Source organism: Danio rerio, chromosome 13 (assembly GCF_052040795.2).
Source record: "Danio rerio strain M-AB ecotype USA chromosome 13, GRCz13ab, whole genome shotgun sequence".
NCBI classification, from domain to species: domain Eukaryota; kingdom Metazoa; phylum Chordata; class Actinopteri; order Cypriniformes; family Danionidae; genus Danio; species Danio rerio.
Genome location: NC_141033.1, coordinates 9,429,976 through 9,449,241, shown reverse-complemented (window position 1 = coordinate 9,449,241; position 19,266 = coordinate 9,429,976). Strand labels below are relative to the sequence as shown.

The window sequence follows — 19,266 nt, the reverse complement described above, 5'->3', positions numbered from 1 at the left end:
TTGTATTTATATTTTTGATGCAAGTACATAGTAGTTAAAGAAACTTAATATAAAGTGGGACCAAAATTTGTCTTTTTCCCAGTGTAATTGAGCAAATTGTAATCTGGCTTTTTTTGTTGATTCTGGCTTGTTGATTTTCCCATGTTGCCACACAAGGAAGCAGTGTGTTTGAGGTTTTCCTTAAATACTATTCAACAGTTTTGCCACCAATTAACTCAAATGTTGTCAATTAGCCAATCAGAAACTTCCAAAACCTTGACATCATCATCTGAGTGTTTTCAGAGGCATAATAATCTTACTGTATGTAAACTTGACTTTTAAAGAAAAGTTCAAACAAATTCTCAAAAAAATCTCTTAGTATTCCGCTGTTAAGCATAACACAAACAAATGTGATAATCCTAATTTACCTAAAAGAGAAAAAAAAAAGTTTAGTCACGTTAACTTCTGACTTTTTTAAATGGTTATGTGCCTTTTTATACAGTGCATGAAAACTTCTGGTTTCAACTGTATATTTATATACGAACGGGCTGTTGGTGGAGCTGCCTCTGACCGCCTGGAGCTCAGAGTCTAAATTTTTATGAGCAATCCTTATACATAAACTGCCAATTTGACTTTAAAATAACTATATTCTCGCTTAAAAACTCTTAAAACTTAATTTTGTGGCATAATTGATGAGTATTTTTCTAATTTTGCAGATTTTCTGTCCGCCATTAAAAAATAAAGTCAAACTCAGTTCAGTTGATTTATTGATTTGCATTTATTCATTTCATATTTTGTTAAAAGACCAATACACATATGGTTTCTGTTTCCTTAGATTATTCATATACCCAGTACACTGTAAAGCCCAATAAGTTAAGGTACTTCAAACCGTGAGGAAACTGATTACAACAAACCATTTGAGTTAAAAATTAATCTACATGAGTACTGTTAACTTATTCCATTTAAGTTGAAGTTATGAGGTATTCAATTAACTTACTACCTTCAACACTGAGTTCAAAACTTTTTTCAAATGAGTAGAATTAACTTTCAGTAAATTGAGTTAACCACACTCATTTCATTTAATAAAGTTGACTGTTGGGATTTACAGTGTACATCAGGGGTGGCCAACCCTGTTCCTGGAGAGCCACCTTCCTGCAGATTTCAGTTGCAACCCATATCAAACACACCTGAACCAATTAATTAGGACCAGAACACCCCTAGATAATTACAGGCAGGTGTGTTTGATATGGGTTGCAACTAAAATCTGCATGAAAGTGGCTCTCCAGGAACAGGGTTGGCCATCCCTGGTGTACATTCATAGCAACTTGGATGCACAAATTAGTCCATGGTAATGTATTTTTTGTTAATTTTTTCTATGTTTTAAGTTACCGTGCTGCATCACCTGTGGGGAATGGTGACTTTCTAAAGGACAGACTTGCCAGAGCACTCTTTTGGTTTCACCTGCTAGTACCATCTAACAGATGGTTTGGAGGAAAGCTGATTGTTTAGTTTAATCCTGTTCATTTCAGACATTAAGTTCTTTGATTTGTATTTAGTTTAGCTTTTTCTAAGATTTATTTGATTATTAGTGAAGACTGAGTTGTTGTTGTTTTTTTTTGTTTTTTTAAGTTTATTGGTGTTTATAAATTGTATTTTCTGTTTCCCCTCTGGTGTTAAATGTGGACTAGTCCCACTGTATAAATAGGTCTTAAAGCAGTGCATGCCGGTTAGAAATTTTGTCCGGATTGATGCTGCGCAGATGCCACATGTACTGCAATAGTGCTTTAAGATCAGACGACTGATTCAGCCGGTGCAGCATCTGAGAAGCAACTGCAGGACCTACGATGACGACACCAACATTAGACGATTGGCTGGATTCACCGCATGACAACAACCACGTGTGTTTCGGGTTTATTATTAGACAACTTCCATCTCACAAATTTCAAAACAAACAATTTACTATTCATATCCTCTCTATCTTGTATATATCATGCTTATTAAAAGGCTCAACTATTTTACTGCAGTAATCATCTTTTGTTAAATAATGTGTTTATAAAGGCTAGATTGTTTGCATAGGTTTATTTGGCCTTTTTTATACAGACTATTTACTGTATTCAGCACCATGAATGGTTTGAATAATATATTTTAGTGAATAACCTAAATATTACCTCAAATAAGTCTTACAGCGTCACACTGGTAGACAAGGAAGGTTATCTTTTCACAGTTTTACTCAAAAAGCTTCTAATCAAAGTGTGGAATCAAAGGGATGGTATTAAGGCTGTAACGATCTTCTTTAACGGCACAGTAAGTGTCAATATCAGATGGTATCAGTCTCACATGTAGTTTGCTCATAAGAACATCAGCCGGTGATCAAACAGACACAGTTCATCTAGTAGATAGCTGATCTTCTGGTAAACGCTGCATACAGTAAGTGTAAGCATTCCTCTTGATCGGTGAGGATCAGAAAGCATGTAATTACCATCCGTTGATGAGTATACAAGCTTACAGTTCATCAGAATGATAGCAGATCTTCTAGTAAACATCAGATAAGAATATTCACTTCCCTTGATCAGTATGAAGGACTCGAAGACTCATGAGGAACATCCATGGAAGACGTGGAGAAGACGAAGGAGTGAAGATTAGGACAGCCATCCGACTACCAGCCGATGACTGAGAGGAGCAGCTGACCATTTATAGTGTCCTTTGGTGATGGGGAACAGGTGCAAGTCATTAGAAAGCTGGTGAGAGTTCACGAGATTGGATGGAGGTGGTTTGTGAAGGCGAACGATGATTGGATGAGCAGGAACGAGCCGGGGATCTGACATACAGACTTGTAATAAAATAGTTGTCATCATTGATCCTGACACCCCTATAAAGATTTCTTAACAGATTAAGTTTAAAAATGTATATTTTATGAACTATAAAAATATATGATTATAAAATATTTTTGATATATAAAAAATTTCCTGTCAAGCCGTTTATGCAGTAATGTTAAAAGTGACATTGATGTGCTCTTTCTAGGATATTTCTACTAAGTGTAGCTCATTTATTTTGCTCCTTTTGTTCAATCTTTTTGGATTAAATTCATTTTTTTAAATGCTTTCATTTTCCAAAATAATCGTAATTATTAAGACTTAATCAAAACACCTTGTTTTGGGTTTTACACTAACATGTATTGATAAGTTTTATATCTATAAGGGTAAATAAATGTAAAGCCCCTTTTAGCATATTCAAACAATAAGTATTAGCCTAAAGAGTGATGTTTAAACTCCTAACATTTGTGCTAATTGCTTTGTATTTAATAGGCCTATTCGTTTTTGTTTATAAAAACTCCACAGTCGAACGAACAGCCAACTTATCCAGCATATGTTTTATGCACCAGATACCCTTCCAGCTGCAACCCATCACTGGGAAACATCCATACACACTCATTCACACACACATACACTACAAACAATTTAGCTTATCCAAATTCACCTAAAGCGCATGTGTTTGGACTTGTGAGGGACACCTGAGTGCACGGAGTAAACCCACGCGAACACGGGGAGAACGTGCAAACTCCACAAAGAAACGCCAACTCATTCAGTTGAGGCTCGAACCAGCGACCTTCTTGCTGTGAGGCAATCGTGCTACCCACTGTGCCTATATTGAATTATATTATTCAAAACGATTATATTATATTACACAAGATTAAATGTAAAAATCAGTGGTGTAAATATTTAAAATCCATTTTGTCACTGGTCATCCTCCTTAATTCATAATGTTAAATCTGACTCCAATTACCCCTGTTATATTTCACCCAAGAATTGTCACTCAGCATGTTAATTTGTCTAACAATGTGTGAATATGATGATTATTGTGGGTCCTAAACAAATATCCTTATCCATTTAGGTGTCTCAGTAGGGTCTCTTCCTGTCTGGGTCTTGAGCAACATACAAAGCAACACAATCCTGTGACCGTTGCCATTTATACCTAAAAAGTTCACACACAAGCACACACACACACACACACACACACACACATACGGTGGTTAAGCACACAACAGCTTTTATTCACATTGATGTAAATGTTTGTTCATGTGTTTTTCATGTCAGATTTCCCATCAAAAACAGTGACATCGGCCCAATTCCAAATGTTATTTTCAGTCAAAATTCATTTCACACAGCATGATTTGAATCGCCTACAGCTCCAGATATTTAGCACACCAAATATCTCACAGGCATCGGTGATTCTCTCAGATCGCGTCTTTGATAGTTCCTACTGTGTGATTGGCACAAGCACAGATTTGCCTGTGATTTTAGGCATTTGTCAGCGATTTCTCAAAGCCTGTCAGCGAGTCAAAATCTGGGCTGAAATCATGCAGTCTGGACTCGGCATAAGAGGGAAGGGGTAGATCGTCCTCGAAAGAGAGATTTTTCAGGACCACACTCGAAATCAAAGGGGTCAGAAACGCAGAATACACCAGCCACAATGGCAGTATAGCTGCACGCGGAAGTAAAGAGATGCACAAATTAGTATTTAAAGCTGCTGTATAGGCTATTTCTGTCCGTTCGCATCCTGTCCCTTTGTTCCCCCTGGCGGTTTATTCACAAACTGCAGTCATACACTAAAAACAGAGCAGCAGCAATTTCAAACGGCGGCGGTATAAGCCCCGGCGGTAATAGTCACTTTAAACTCTCACCTACTGTATGTTTTGTCATTATTACGTTTTTTTTTTTTTTTTACAACAAACAAGCATGTTTTAATATATTCATAATGGCTATTCATATTATTCATAATAAAAGTTTTACCGTCATGCTTAAAAAAAATAAATAAATAAAAGCCGCTAGATGTCGCTGTCTATAATCCCTAATAATAACTCCTGTACAGCAGTCCCACAACATTCTGACTCTCGATGACACTCGAATCCCTTGTCAGAAAAGTCTAGTGGCTGGGAATGACCTTTTTACAGTGTCTGCTATAATGTTTATGATGTTTTTGGTGTGTTTACGTAGATAAATATGACTACGATCTTATTGCCACATTAGATCATTATGATAACATAATATACGCCTTTAGTGATTTCCTGAAGATTAATACCAATAACTACAGCAGTCGCGATCGTCTGATCTCATATGAAGCAGGAGATCGCGATGACATATGATGGCGTGTGCAGGTGCTGTCCCATTTTATAGGGGTAAATTTTGAAGCCTTTCCTCTAAACACTTGTGTTTAAGGGCCAAGAGGAAAAGGAAGGGGTACAAAAACAGAATTGGGATTAGGCCACAGTCACTTAGCCTTTATTCATTTGATTTTTTAATTAAAACCTTGTTTGTGTACAAATGAATAGCATGCTTACTCTGTCTCTCCAAAAATAAGAAGACAATCCCCAGCAGACAAGCTGTACTCTTTACCATTCATGAAGACGTTGGACAACCCTTCCTAAAAATGCAATAAAACATAGGAAACATAAAAAATGCATCCTATAAACCATTTGTTAAGCATTAGCAAATAGTTAATTCATAATTTATCAAGCATTAACCCTATTAACCCTACTGACATTACCGTTTATTATGATTGTTTTCCCACAAATTTCTCTGGTGTCAATTTCTAAAACTCTAGACACAAAATTCACAACCATTGCCAAAATTGTTCATTATAACAGTTCATATCAATTTTACATAAATTAAAATATGTCATACATGTCAAAATATTGCCATTTTTCAACTACTAGATTTACAAATATGTACATGTTTGTTACATAAATATATGATCTATTACAGTTTTTTTCAATCATTTTGGAAAATTTCAGAAACCTACTGTCAATTTTCAAAACTCTAGACACAAAATTCACAACCATTGCAAAAATTGCACACCATCCACCCACTGCTTTGCACCGTCTCATCTCTGTCAAGAATAACTTTAATCAACTCAAAGCAGGAAAGACAGCCAGAGAAAGCAGACCTTCGGCACATCAGAAAAGCATTCTACCCCAAACTCCAGAGCATTTACCCACAATTCATTGAGTTAGACAATAAAACACAACCACAAAATATATTGGGGGAAAAAACTGATTGTAGCCATCTAGTGGCATGATACTGTACATTTACACCTGTCTCAAAAAGAGAGAGCAGACCAATAAAAACATAAGTGATGCGCTTGCAAACACACACACACACACACACACACACACACACGCACGCACACACACACACACACACACACACACACACACACACACACACACACACACACACACAGAGATAAATTTGTATTTTACCAGCTGCCAGATCCAGCCGTCAGTTCGTCTTTTATTTGCAGATGTTCCAGATCCAAACAGCAGTGTCTAAAAGGCAGAAAGTGTCAGTCAGCATATTCATTACTTCCATAACTTGGTTCTAGACAAAGCCTAACTACATTAATAGCTCAATAATATAACAACACATACATTAAAATGTGGCTGCATTCCTCTAGATAAAAAAAAACAGCAATCCTCAATGGTGATAACAGTTTCAGTTTTACACTATAGAATAAATTACATTAAGGTTTCTAATCATATCCTTCAATGATTGCAGTTTTTTTACAGACGCTAGGACACATTTCTCAACACTTACTGTAGGTCACTTTCACAAAAATTCCAAAATGCACTACAACTACCAAAACACTTTATTCAGGTCTCAAATAAACTCATTCTTCTGCAACACTTGCAAAGCAAACACACTTTGTCACCCACAAAACAATGACCTAAAAACACTAACAAACATGCAGCAATACACAGTGTTTACCTGTGTAAAACAAGGACACATCTTTGTTTATAACTGCAATATGTGAAGCTTCACAAACCAATTTCGAGAGGAGCACGTGATATGATTGACTGCAGCTGGTCTCTCCTTTACAATCATTAGTTAGCCAATCAGATTGATCCAAACTCACTATAAGTAACATAGCAAAAAATTACTCCCTTATCTTCGTTTTCTGAAGAAACCCCCCATCCACCCCCTTTCTTCCTTTACTACAGGGAGCTCTCGAGAACTACCTGATCTCGTACTCGCCTTACATGCTCAATCCACCAGACAGGAGCCCTGAGCTCAATTATCTCAGAGCTCAGGGTTCTCTCCCGGGAAAGCAGAAGTTAGTAAAGATGCAAAGGCAATAATGCTTTGTTGTCTTTGAGTCAGACTCAGTTCATCAGGTGGAATGCCAAACAAAGTAAATTCTGCACATGGCTTAAGCTGTACTTCACACACTTTAGACAATTATTTTCTCTCTTAGACACAACAACCGCCAAAAATGTTTGTACGTGCATGACATTTTGCATTTGCTTACATACTGTTTTAAAAACTATTAAACTTATGTTCATTGGCACCTCCATAAAGTGATGAAACTATGACGTCACCTTGTAGGCTAATCAGCTGCTAGCATAAAACTGGTTCCATCGAGAAAATCTCTATAGGATTTTCCCATAGGCTTACTGCAAACAATAAGCTCTGTTTTCAAACAGTTCATTATACTTACACTTAGATTTTATGTGGGAAATACATTACAATTTTGCGTTAATGTTGTTGTAAAAGTTTTTAAATTGTATGTATAAATGTGCCTATATAGTATTGTCATAGGACATATTTAAATAAGTGTATCGCTCGCGTGCATAAAGCCCGCTTACCTTAATAATAGACGACAGAAATCAGGCGTGAGGGACAAGCCAATCAAACGCCTGCAAATTCCATCATGGATCGAGAACAACATACAATATACTTTTAATTCAAATGCGCTTTTACAATGTAGATTGTGTCAAAGCAGCTTTACATAAATGGTCATAGTAATTGGAACAGTGTAGTTCAGTTTTTAGTGTTGAAGTTCAGTTCAGTTTAGCTCAGTTCAGTGTGCTTTAAAATCATTACTGAGAGTCCAAACATTGAAGAGCAAATTCATCGATGGGTAGCTCTACCGATCTCAAACCATGCAAGCTAGTGGCGACAGCTGAGAGGGAAAAAAAAAAACACTGAGACGAGTGAAGATAAAAAAACCTTGACAGAACCCAGACTCAGTTGGGCACGACCATTTTAATTTCTCCGCTGGCCAAAGTCTTGTGCAGAGCTGCAGTCTCAGCGGTGGAGGCTGGAAGCTGGCCTCAGCGAAGACTCGTCTGTCCCTGGAGCGTCACTGGAATCTCATGCTCTCCACTCCTCCATGACCTTATGTCACGAAGTACAGCGAAAAACAGCCCATACAGTCACATCTGCTATAGATTTTATGGAGGAGTGTTAATATTGCAGTTATGACGGTTAAATGTGTTCAGATAAAGAAAAAAAACGTCAAAAAAATAAACTGATCGCATTAAAAGGACTATTTTAATTATGTATTTTTACACATTTATTTACACGTTTGCATTACTGAGAGCAGGAAAGAGACAGGGTGCCCTGGTAAGCTGTAGCTTCATATTATCATTTAATTAAAATAAACGATCAACACATTAATCTGTCTTGACAGTCTTTACAAGTAAAGGAATGATCTACACATAATATGAATTCCCAATTTGAAAAATACTACAAACTGAAATACTACTCATGAAAATACTTAAATAACACACAATTCCAAATGTCCAATGTAAGCGGGCTACGCTCCAAACCAGCTCAGCTCGATGACGTATAATGTCTCCGACAACATCTGTAGTCCCATGTAGCAACTTGATAGCAACAGTCTTTTCAAAGAGGAGTAACCGGTTAAAAAAATCAATGTGATGTAACTGATGTGTTTTATGTTGTAGAATAAAACGTGAAAGTATCTTGAGTTTGTGTTAGCCACAAACCTTATTTAATCGATTAAACTGAAATCCTATTGAAAAAACCCATTGACTTTGGGACGAGGGAACCGGAACTGCTAAAATGCTAGCTCGCTTTCGGGTTTTTGCATACAAATTGACGTCATAGTTCCAAACAACAAACTTGTGCGATCTCCATCAGTTGATCTTCTTCCACAGCTATGGTAGATTTACTTGATTTGCTGACAACCTTAAGTTAGCACAAAAACTTTCCAGAGTGGTCTGTTTCTTGCTCATTTTGCTGGTTTTGGGCTAAATTTGGGCACTCAAGTGCCAAGATGTAACCGTGAGAATACGGTTATTTTCCAAAATAAAAGACTTTTTTGAGGACCACTGAGCTAGGGGATAAAATGACTTAAGGCAATATAATATTTCTTATAATTGTCCACTGCTAAGATTTTTTTTAAAGGGTCACGAAACACCAAAACACATTTTTTGAGCTGTTGACAGTCGTATATGTGTCCCACACTGCTAAAAACACTATTAGGACACCTATATTTCACTAAAAAGTGTAAATTGGTTGTTTTTGCGTTATTTCAAGCAAATTCGTACTTCCTGTTTGAAACGAATTTTTTAAGCTGCGTCACGGTCATGACATAATAGCGTGTATTCCAGCGTGCAGACTGGGCGTCTGTGCCTGAGTGAGTCTTATTACGTCTTTCAGTGTGATGCATTAATGCATGAGTAAAGCTTGGTTCAAACCCATCAGCGCGCTCTATTGTGCAACTTCATTAATATTCATTACTGTCATAGTGTTTAGACAACGGAGACGCCACGTTGTGTTGGCAAAACAAGCGTGAAGTGTTGCTTTTATAGTTTGCTGCAGTTAAGTTTTATTTTCATTTTCTCTCTGTGCGAGCGCAGCTGGAGTCACATGGATTAATGGATTAATGTGGATTAACAGTGTAGGCGACCCTCGACAACAATAACTTACGTGTCTAAGGAGGATTATTGTTTACCTGAGAGCTGTTCTCATCTGCAAACGCTGAGATCCGGATTCGCTGATGGTTTTCTCTTCATAAAGACGCGGCTCTAGTTGCTGGTGATTGTCCTGTCTCTACAGATTTGGTAAGTGAGCGACCAGTGCTCTTTGTTTATTCAGTTTGTTCGTATCGAACAAACTATTAGACAGAGTGTAAACTCTACAACAACTCTACAAACTCTAGCACTACAACAAACTTTAACTTCGTGTAGGATTTTCACCGCATTTTGTGACTGGAATAACACGCGCGGCTTTCTGACACTACCTGCCGTGTGCATCTAAGTTTCCGGGAAATGCTGAGTTTTTTTTCACTCATTCGCCATGCGGTATCAAACATTGCATGAAAAATACACGCTTAGAGCAGCTCCTCGAATCAAATATCACGTTTTTCGCGAGGGACATGAATGAATTCCCTGAATGAAAGAGCCAAACTGCAGTTAAAGTCCACCATTTAATAATTTGGCAAATAATTCGACAACAGATGTCCATGTAAACACGGTCACTTTGTCCCCTGTGTGTGTGTGTATTTTGACTCTGAAACTCAGCGCGCCCAAATAGACACTCCCACACCAAGCCTCTTTTCTTCCTCCGACACTCCCCCTAAACAAAGCTGGACACGCCCACTTTTCTGACTTTTTCCAAAGTAGAGGTGTGAAAACACCCTGCTGAAACGAGGGGGTTTCATAGCCCTTCAAATATGACGCAACCCCCCACAAAACTCGCTAAGGCCCCCTTGTGGGCCGGGACCATCTGTTTGGAAACTGCTGAAAGGGTAGACTGAACAACACTACATTTATAATTTATATATTAATAGATCCAGTAAATAGCTTCATAGCTAAACCTGCAGTGTGTAGAATTATCTCTTTATATAATTACTAGTTCAGAAACACTGATCTGTATTTTTATATTTTCCCTGTTCTTTGTTATGGTTATATTGGACAGACTTTCTTCTATGCATATGTTTGATCCTTGCTGGTTAAAAATAACTCACAGTCAGACAATTAATGACCTGTTTCTCTTCTGACTGTTTAGCACACTTTCTTCTTACCTCAGTCTCAAACTGTTCTCCGAACATATCCACTGGACAACCGCTGGCAAGGACAGGCTTCTGCTTTTCCACCCACTCTCTGAAGCTGAATGGTGTCATCACATTCATTGTGTTGAGCGGGTAAGGGGCTGGCTTTATGGGATTCGCTGCAAAAATTAAATAGTTACTGGATGAAAAGATTTATTAAATAAATAAATAAATATGTACAAGTTAGCAGTTTGCATTGGATATTTAATATGAACGTAACTACCTGGATCAGGTTTTCCTGTTTCATTCTCTTTGGAATCCATAAACCTAAAAAAAAATCCAACTTGTTATTTGCAACCACATGTTTCTGCACAGTCTTAGAGGAAACAGAGGCAGGACATATATACAGTTGAAAAAAGTTTACATACACTATAAAAAGGCACATAACCAAAACAAAAGTCAGATGATAACATGACTAAACTTTTTCTCTTTTAGGTAAGTTGGGATTATCAGATTTGTTTCTGTTGTGCTTAATAGCAGAATAATGACAGAGATTTTTTGAGAAATTGTTGTAACTTTTCTTGAAAGTCAAGTTTACATACAGTAAGATTATTATGCAAGTTTGGCCAATTTCGCTCGCCCAACATTCTACAGTCTCAGATACAGAGAGACGTGAATCACAATACTTTCATTTCACAAAAAAGACACAAAATGGAATATTTCACTTTATACACTTTTAGATTTAAATGATCATGTATATATTTAAAATGCACTGCTTGAAATACTCAACTGTATGAAACTTTGTTTATTAATGTTTATACATGAATGCTTAGGTAAAGATCAACATTACATAGGTATGTTTAGACCCTATATATTGGAAACAATGCCTTGGGTAAATTAGATGTGTTTTGGAAAGTCAATTATGCATCTGAAAATATTTAAGACTCTATAATAAAATAGTTTAACTGTGAACTATGACTATGCAAATGCCGGCCACTCTATGGATGACACCTTCCAGTGACCAACTCACAGGATCATCCAATCACAATGCTGGATTTGAAAGGTGACATCTTTTGAATCCTGCCTTTCAGAGAAAGGATAAAAACATTCTCTCAGAGAAGAAAGTGGAGTACTGTTGAAACTAAAAAGAGTAATGGTATGTGTGGTACACGCAAAAGAGAAAGATGAAGTAACTCAGAGAAGAGTGGCGGTATCAGGAAGAGAAGTGTGTGGAGGCCTGATACACTAGGCTACTCAAATTGCTCAAAGACTTCAGAACTTTGCTGCGTGTTCCAGCAAGGCTTTTCATGGTGATTGGAATCACAGTGCTTTTTTCAAGGTGTCTGAAACCATAGCTTCAAGACTCATCTCCAGAAATCTGTCCCAGATTTCCATGAAATCAACCTTCAAGGATAAAAACGTCACCGTGCCCCCGACATCAGAACTACCACCTACAGAAATCTGTGTGTCCTAGATTTCCAGAAACTCAACCTTCAAAGAATAAAGACGTCAGCTTGTCCCCGACACCAGAACTACCAAATCCAGAAATCTGTGTGTCCCAGATTTTCAGGAACCCAACCTTCAAGGATAAGGACGTTGACAGTTTTGCGTGTTCGCGAATCTCCAGATTTCTTCTTCTCAAAGCTCAAGAGAGCTAAGTCTGCTTGTTCCATGCTTCAAGAGCTGCAAGAAGATCCAACTTCCAACCACTGCATCAACGGCAGAAACGTAAATATTCCACTTTCCAATCCTCTAAGAGAGACCTTGGCATAGTGTGTTTCAGTATAAAATTATCTAATTAATTAGATGTTTATAACTGATATTCATTAATAACAAAAACTTCCTCAGCTTTTTGTTATTTTAGAATAAGTTTACCTTGTCAGTCTCTAGCTTGTCTTTAGAAAAGATAACAGAGTTATTGATCACAATCTTTAACTTAATCACCTTCATGATTCGCCCATGCACTTCATTTACTGTACATTTAGTAATATTAGTTTTCCTTGTTTACTCTTTTGTTAATAAATACACATTTATTACAATCGTGTCTTCCTTGTGTTGGTATTACAGTAAAAGGTTCTACTAGTCAGACAATCTTATTATCCTTCAGATTTGGCCAGATAATAATCACCTTTACATTTGTATATTTCAATAAACATTATTTGATTGTTAATTATTTTGACAGTCGAAGCTGTCTGGTGGCCTGTTTAAAATGAATCATTGTTATTTCTACATTGATTGGTGCCCTCGTGCGAGGCTAAAATATCAAAATTAATATCAATACCAAAATATTGATGTTAATATTTGATAAATCCAATTATCACTACAATGAAGAACCAATTTCATGTGATGATGCATCAAACACATCATCACAAAAACACAAAAATATTTTGCAACTTCTTCGAAAATGCTGTAAGCTGAGAAAATATAATGTACTATTTCTTCAATGCTAATGAAGGACAACTGGAATATGCCAATCTAAGGAGTCCTTCAGATGTGGCTCACAGCTCCATTACAGAGTTTCTCACAGCTCCATTACACATCACTGCCATTTGCTTTACAGAAATCATGTGCCTTTCACCATACACAATTCATCTACTTGTGAACTTTGTCTTGTTTGATGATATTTGACAGGTTATGGCCTGAAGTATGTATGTTAATTGTTTTAGGAAAATACGTTTATTTTTTTATACTACTGTTGTCTCTCTTTGTATTTGTAATTGTATTTGTATTGCTTAAGGTAATATATATTAACCAAACTTCTTGTCTGAGTGTGATACGCCTTGCATACTAATTAAGCATTTTTGCAGAAGTTGATGAAGCTGATAGAAATGCAAAGGCCTAAACTTGAGCTCTGCAGCTAAACTTCCTGTGAGCAAATATTTACTTCCTGTCAATATTTGCAGTTGGGAAGTCTTATGCTTTTAACATTGTGCAGAGAATGTATAGAAAAAAGAGAAAGTATGTATGGATGCCACTGCCAGAGGACTGGAGAATGACGAATTCCACTAAACCCCACCTGTTAATATCAGCTGTGTCTAAAAGCTTGAGCCAGGAAATGGTTGCGGACATCCTGAATGTGATTCTTGCCTTGCATTGACGATACCAAAACTCTGTGAATCGAATTATTCATTCTTATCTAATGAATTACTAATATTTTTGACATTGAAGAAACCCCTCTCCTGACCTTTTTTATTGAACACTCATGGAATTGATCAAATATTCGAACTTAACATATTTCTCACGCCACTTTATCTCCTCGCTTTGCTTTCATGCTCCGCTGGTTTTGGGGGTTGGTATTTCCTTAATATTTGACAATGTTTTGCTCAGGGTAAGAGAAGGAATGGTCACTATTGATGGAGGAGAATTATTTTTTGTTCTGCTTCTCTTGTACACCGGTGCATAGCCTCATCCACTAACAAAGGCAGTTGCCTTTCGTTTTGTTACACATCAGTGCATATGTTCTGCATATGAAATGTATTTCAAACTCTGCTGGGTTACCTTTAGTACGACAGCAAGGGAATTATTATCAGTAATGTGAAAAGCAGCACCACAACATTATGAACATAATCTGAAGTGAACGATAACATACATTATTGAAAAACTGGACAATACCAACAGCTTAAAGTGACATTTAAAGGCTTAACTAAGTTAATTAGGCAAGTTATTGTATAATGATGGTTTGTTCTATCAGCTATCGAAAAAATATATATAGCTTAAAGGGGCTAATAAATTTTACCTTAAAATTGTGTTTTAAAAATGTAAAACTTTTATTCAAGCCGAGATTAAACAAAAAAGACTTTCTACAGAAGAAAAAATATTATCAGACTTACTGTAAAAATTTCATTCATTCATTCATTCATTTTCTTGTCGGCTTAGTCCCTTTATTAATCCGGGGTTGCCAAAGCAGAATGAACTGCCATCTTATCCAGCAAGTTTTTTACGCAGCGGACGCCCTTCCAGCCGCAACCCATCTCTGGGAAACATCCACACACACATTCACACAGACACACTCATACACTACGGACAATTTAGTCTACCCAATTCACCTGTACCACATGTCTTTGGACTGTGGGGGAAACCGGAGCACCCGGAGGAAACCCACGCGAAAGCAGGGAGAACATGCAAACTCCACACAGAAACACCAACTGAGCTGAGGTTCGAACCAGCGACCCAGCGACCTTCTTGTTGAGGTGACAGCACTACCTACTGTGCCACTGCCTCGCCCCACTGTAAAAATTTGCTCTGTTAAACATCATTTGGGAAATATTAAAAAAAGAAAAAAATCAATGGGGGGCTAATAATTCTTGAAATGGGGGGCTTAAAACTTCAACTATGTTTTTTTTTTTCTTTTTATTATGCCTGCTATAACATACAGTAACAGAAGCCAACGTGAGGTAGTTAAAGGGCCCTACTGTATAAAGCAAACACTGTTCACATCAATGGTAATGTCTAAGAAAATAATTATTTTGAGAAAATTTCAGAAGGCATCTGACTCAAGCAGGTTAGTAATCAGTGAAGCTGCTGATACTGTTTGTTGAGTTGTTTAATGATCCTCTGCTGAAATGTTGAGATTGAATGCGTTTGATTTCTTTTAAGGCTGTGACTGACGTCAGCTGTAGTTTTGTGTTTCTCTTCAGTAATTCTGCTTGTTAACAGCAGGTGTTCATCATTAATGCTCAATCAACACTTACTTAATCACTTAATTAACTCATTACTTCAACTTAAATAGGGGAAGTTCACATTACTCATATAGATTTGTTTTTAAACTGAAATGGTTTGTAGCAACCGGTTTCCTCGAACGGTTTGAGCTGCCTTAACTTATTGGGTTTTACAGTACTCAATTGTTTTGAGTTCCTTTCATTTATTGGATTTTACTGTGCTCAAAAAGCGGCATTTACTCAAATGGATTAAGTTCACAGTACTCATTGGGATTAATGTTTGAACTTAAATGGTTGTTGCAATTGGTTTTCTCAAATGGTTTGAGTTACCTTAACTTATTGGGTTTTACAGTGTAGAAGAATACTTTATAAATATTGCAGAACAAAACATTCCAGCTAAAAACACGTCTCCCATTCATACAAAAGATTAGTAACTAATATTGTACAAAATGCAGATTATGGTAAAGGAAAATGGGAACTAGAACAAAGTACCACAATTGAGGATGAGGTCTGGATTGAGTTATGTGAAGGATGTCATAAAGGAATTAATAGTCAATTATGGAAAAAATTTGATTGGAAGGTAAAAATTAAGTACTTTAATACTCCTTTTGTAAAAGGACCATCTGATGCTTTGTGTCGGAGAAGATGTGGTAAAATTGGAGATCATACCCACGTTTTTTGATACTGCCCTAAGATTAGAGAATTTTGGAAAAATGTTAAAAAAGAAATAGTTAAGATATTAGATATAGAAATACTCCTCAATCCAGGTGTGTGCTTATTGGGAGCACTGTTCAAAGAAATGTTTAATGAAGAAACAAGATTTGTACTAAGGATATTCTGGTTGTTAAAAAATTATAACAGTATATTGGATGATAAAAGGTTCTCCAAAGGTGGCTCAGTGGATTTAGAAACTTAAACAGGTCTATGTAATGGAAAAATGACTGCATGTCTGCAAATAAAGACTGACATTTTTCTAAAGAGGTGGAGGCACATTTTTACATATGTACATCTAGAGATTAATTAACCTAACACCAATGCAATCTGAGGTAACTACACTGTAACACAATCTAAATTGATGTACAAATGTATCCCCTGTAAAGTATTTATGATGTCAGTACCTTTAATTTCTTTATTTTGTACTATTTTTCTTATTTTATGTTAAAACTTTTATACTATGTTTTTTTTTCATTTATTCCCTCGTCTGTAAGGGGTTAAACCCCTTAACTGTCTGCCACAAAATTAGAATTTACAATTCAGAATTGTATGTAATATATGCATATTATACATTAATGTACTAAAAAATGTCCTGTATGACAGTTTAAGGAAAGCAAAAACAAACTTATTAAGAGAAACTGGTTACTTACTCTTTGATGATGGGAACAAGTTGGGTTCCAAGATTTTCACAGAAGAACCAGCGCTCAAACAAGACTTCCGTACTATTCGCCACAAAGTATCTAGAGTAAAGAAAAGTAATCAGAGTAAAGACAACTCTGTAACACTTTACAATATGGGTGCAGAAATATGGAATACATAAGGCTCAAACAATGCACAGATAATTATGAGTTAATGTATAACTGATGATGAGCTTAACAATTTATTAATCAATACTGCATTAACAACAGGCTGATATGCATGCAAGGTCAAAAAACACTTTCATTGCCTTATAATATGTATTTATTTTTGCACAATTATCCCAAAGACCGCTATATGATTTGTTCAGCGAATATTTGTTTATCTTTATGTGAAGCTAATCCTCATTCATTCATTCATTTTCAACTGCTTTTCCAGGGCCAGGTCACGGGGGCAGCAGTCTTAGGAGAGAACCCCAGACTTCCCTCTCCCCGGACACTTCCTCCAGCTCCTCCGGGGGATCCCGAGGCGTTCCCGGGCCAGCCGAGAGACATAGTCCCTCCAGTACCTCCCTAGGTAGGCATCCAGGAGGCATCTGAAACCGATGCCCGAGCCACCTCAGCTGACTTCTCTCGATGTGAGGAGCAACAGCTCTACTCCGAGCTCCTCCCGGGTAAAATTTCCATGACCCACAGCTCCTGCCGCAACACCAATCCGCCTGTCAATCTAACATTCCATCCTTCCCTCACTCGTGAACAAAACCCCGAGATGTGGAGGAGTGAAGCTAATCTGTGATGATTTTTCTAGTGATAGTCTAGATTGTTTTTACATTTTTTACGGTTTACTTGTTTTTACTCAAGTTCTCTGCAACATAGATTGCTGTTGAACTATATTGTACTGTATTTGAACTGTGTTTATATACTGTATTGCAATTTTGCAGTTGTACCTAATTCTACTGCATTTATACTTCTATATACTGCTATTGTATTGCAGTTGTACTGAAGTTTTATTTAAGTTTACTGCAGTTATTTTTTTTCGCGGGTACAAAGACATGCAGTATACTGTAGGTCACAGGTGTCAAACTCAGTTCCAAAAGGGCCGCAGGTCTGCACAGTTTAGTTCCAACCCTAATTAAACACACCTGATCAAACTAATTGAGTCCTTCAGGCTTGTTTGAAACCTACAGGTAGGTGTGTTGGAGCAGGGTTGGAACTAAAGTGTGCTGGGCTTCGGCCCACCAGGAATTGAGTTTGACACTCCTGCTGTAGGTGAATTGGATAAATTACAATTGGCAGTAGTGTGTGTGAATGATAGACTGTGTTTACAAGTTAGATGCTTTAGTTTTAAACACGCTTTAGTTTTAGAATCAGGGGCGGATTGGCCATCTGACAATTCTGGCAAATGCCAGAAGAGCCGGACCATTTTTTAAATATGGGCCGGTCAGTTTTTTTAATGTTATTTATTTATTTTTTATGTATTGTTTTTACATGACGGCAGATTTTATCTCTTACAAGATGTGAATATGATGATGAAGATGATGATGATGATAGTAATAATAATAACATTAATAATAATAAATGTTAAGCATTTGGCCCAAACCGCGAAGGCCGGCTGGTTTTAAGATGGGGCGACCCAATCCGACCCAATTAGAGGTTACGCTGACGTAATCAAAATCTGGCAAGAATGTCAAACCAACAGTAAGTGCTAATTTTCAGAGATGGACCGTAAAAAGGGGAAAGGTGGTGCCGAAAAGCTCTGAGAAAGCAGTAAAGGACTCCAAATCAGATGCTGACAAATGCATAAAATTACCTAAATTATTCTCGAAAGATTTAAATTGGGCTGATGCATCGGAGGACAGTAGCGCGATAGAGGAGGTAAGAAGAAAACAGAAAATATACTTCTAAGTCATTATACTAAAATATACTAAGCAATTTTCGAACCCTTCACACTACTTCTTGACAGTAACCTACACTGTGTTTAACAGTTGTAAGCTTAGCATTAAACACCCTGAATGTCATTATTAGCAGATAATGTGGAATTTAGGGTGTATAGACTGTATTTTACCTGTAAATTAGTTATAAATGGGTTGTTTTTGTTCCAGTCACATACATTAAATGTTTAAATATCTATTACATATAGTACTGCTTATATTATTACACCATCTGTGCACCAATATAAGTAGTGAATGTGCGTGTTCGTGGATAGGTCTTTGTCGGTGTGGTAATGTGGGCTAAGTTTTGCTACGGTTACGCCTTCCGTCCACACTACCCTGGAGTTTTCGAGCCATGAAAAGAAAGTGTTTTGGAAACGCTGAAGCGGCCGTTTTGGTTTTAAAACACTGCTGCTCCATGTCAGTGTGGATAAGAGAAAAGGAGCCATCTGAAAACGGAGGCGGGGCTGCTGATCTGGGCTTTTTCCTCAATGGCTAGTGCACAAAGTTCAGTCATGCACCCTTTCCATAAGTTCAGACTTTGCAAGCTTG

At 37.1% G+C, this 19,266-nt stretch overlaps 2 protein-coding genes across 11 annotated transcripts in view; one reads left to right on the top strand and one right to left on the bottom strand.

Annotated features, from left to right (window-relative positions):
- The window catches only part of bbof1b (basal body orientation factor 1b), a 182,637-nt gene that overhangs the window by 70,561 nt on the left and 92,810 nt on the right, over positions 1-19,266 (top strand). The gene's annotated exons all lie outside the window — the stretch shown is intronic.
- The window catches only part of haao (3-hydroxyanthranilate 3,4-dioxygenase), a 34,662-nt gene continuing 16,134 nt past the window's right edge, over positions 739-19,266 (bottom strand). For 5 of the 10 annotated variants that reach the window (XM_087277845.1, XM_087277849.1, XM_087277848.1 and 2 more), the window contains 6 exons: positions 16,799-16,888; positions 11,060-11,103; positions 10,810-10,955; positions 6,239-6,304; positions 5,318-5,400; positions 739-3,951 (listed from right to left, as the gene is read on the bottom strand). In XM_087277845.1, the coding sequence (XP_087133971.1) occupies positions 3,876-3,951; positions 5,318-5,400; positions 6,239-6,304; positions 10,810-10,955; positions 11,060-11,103; positions 16,799-16,888 (505 nt within the window). In that variant the 3' untranslated portion in view covers positions 739-3,875. 10 annotated transcript variants of the gene reach the window in all.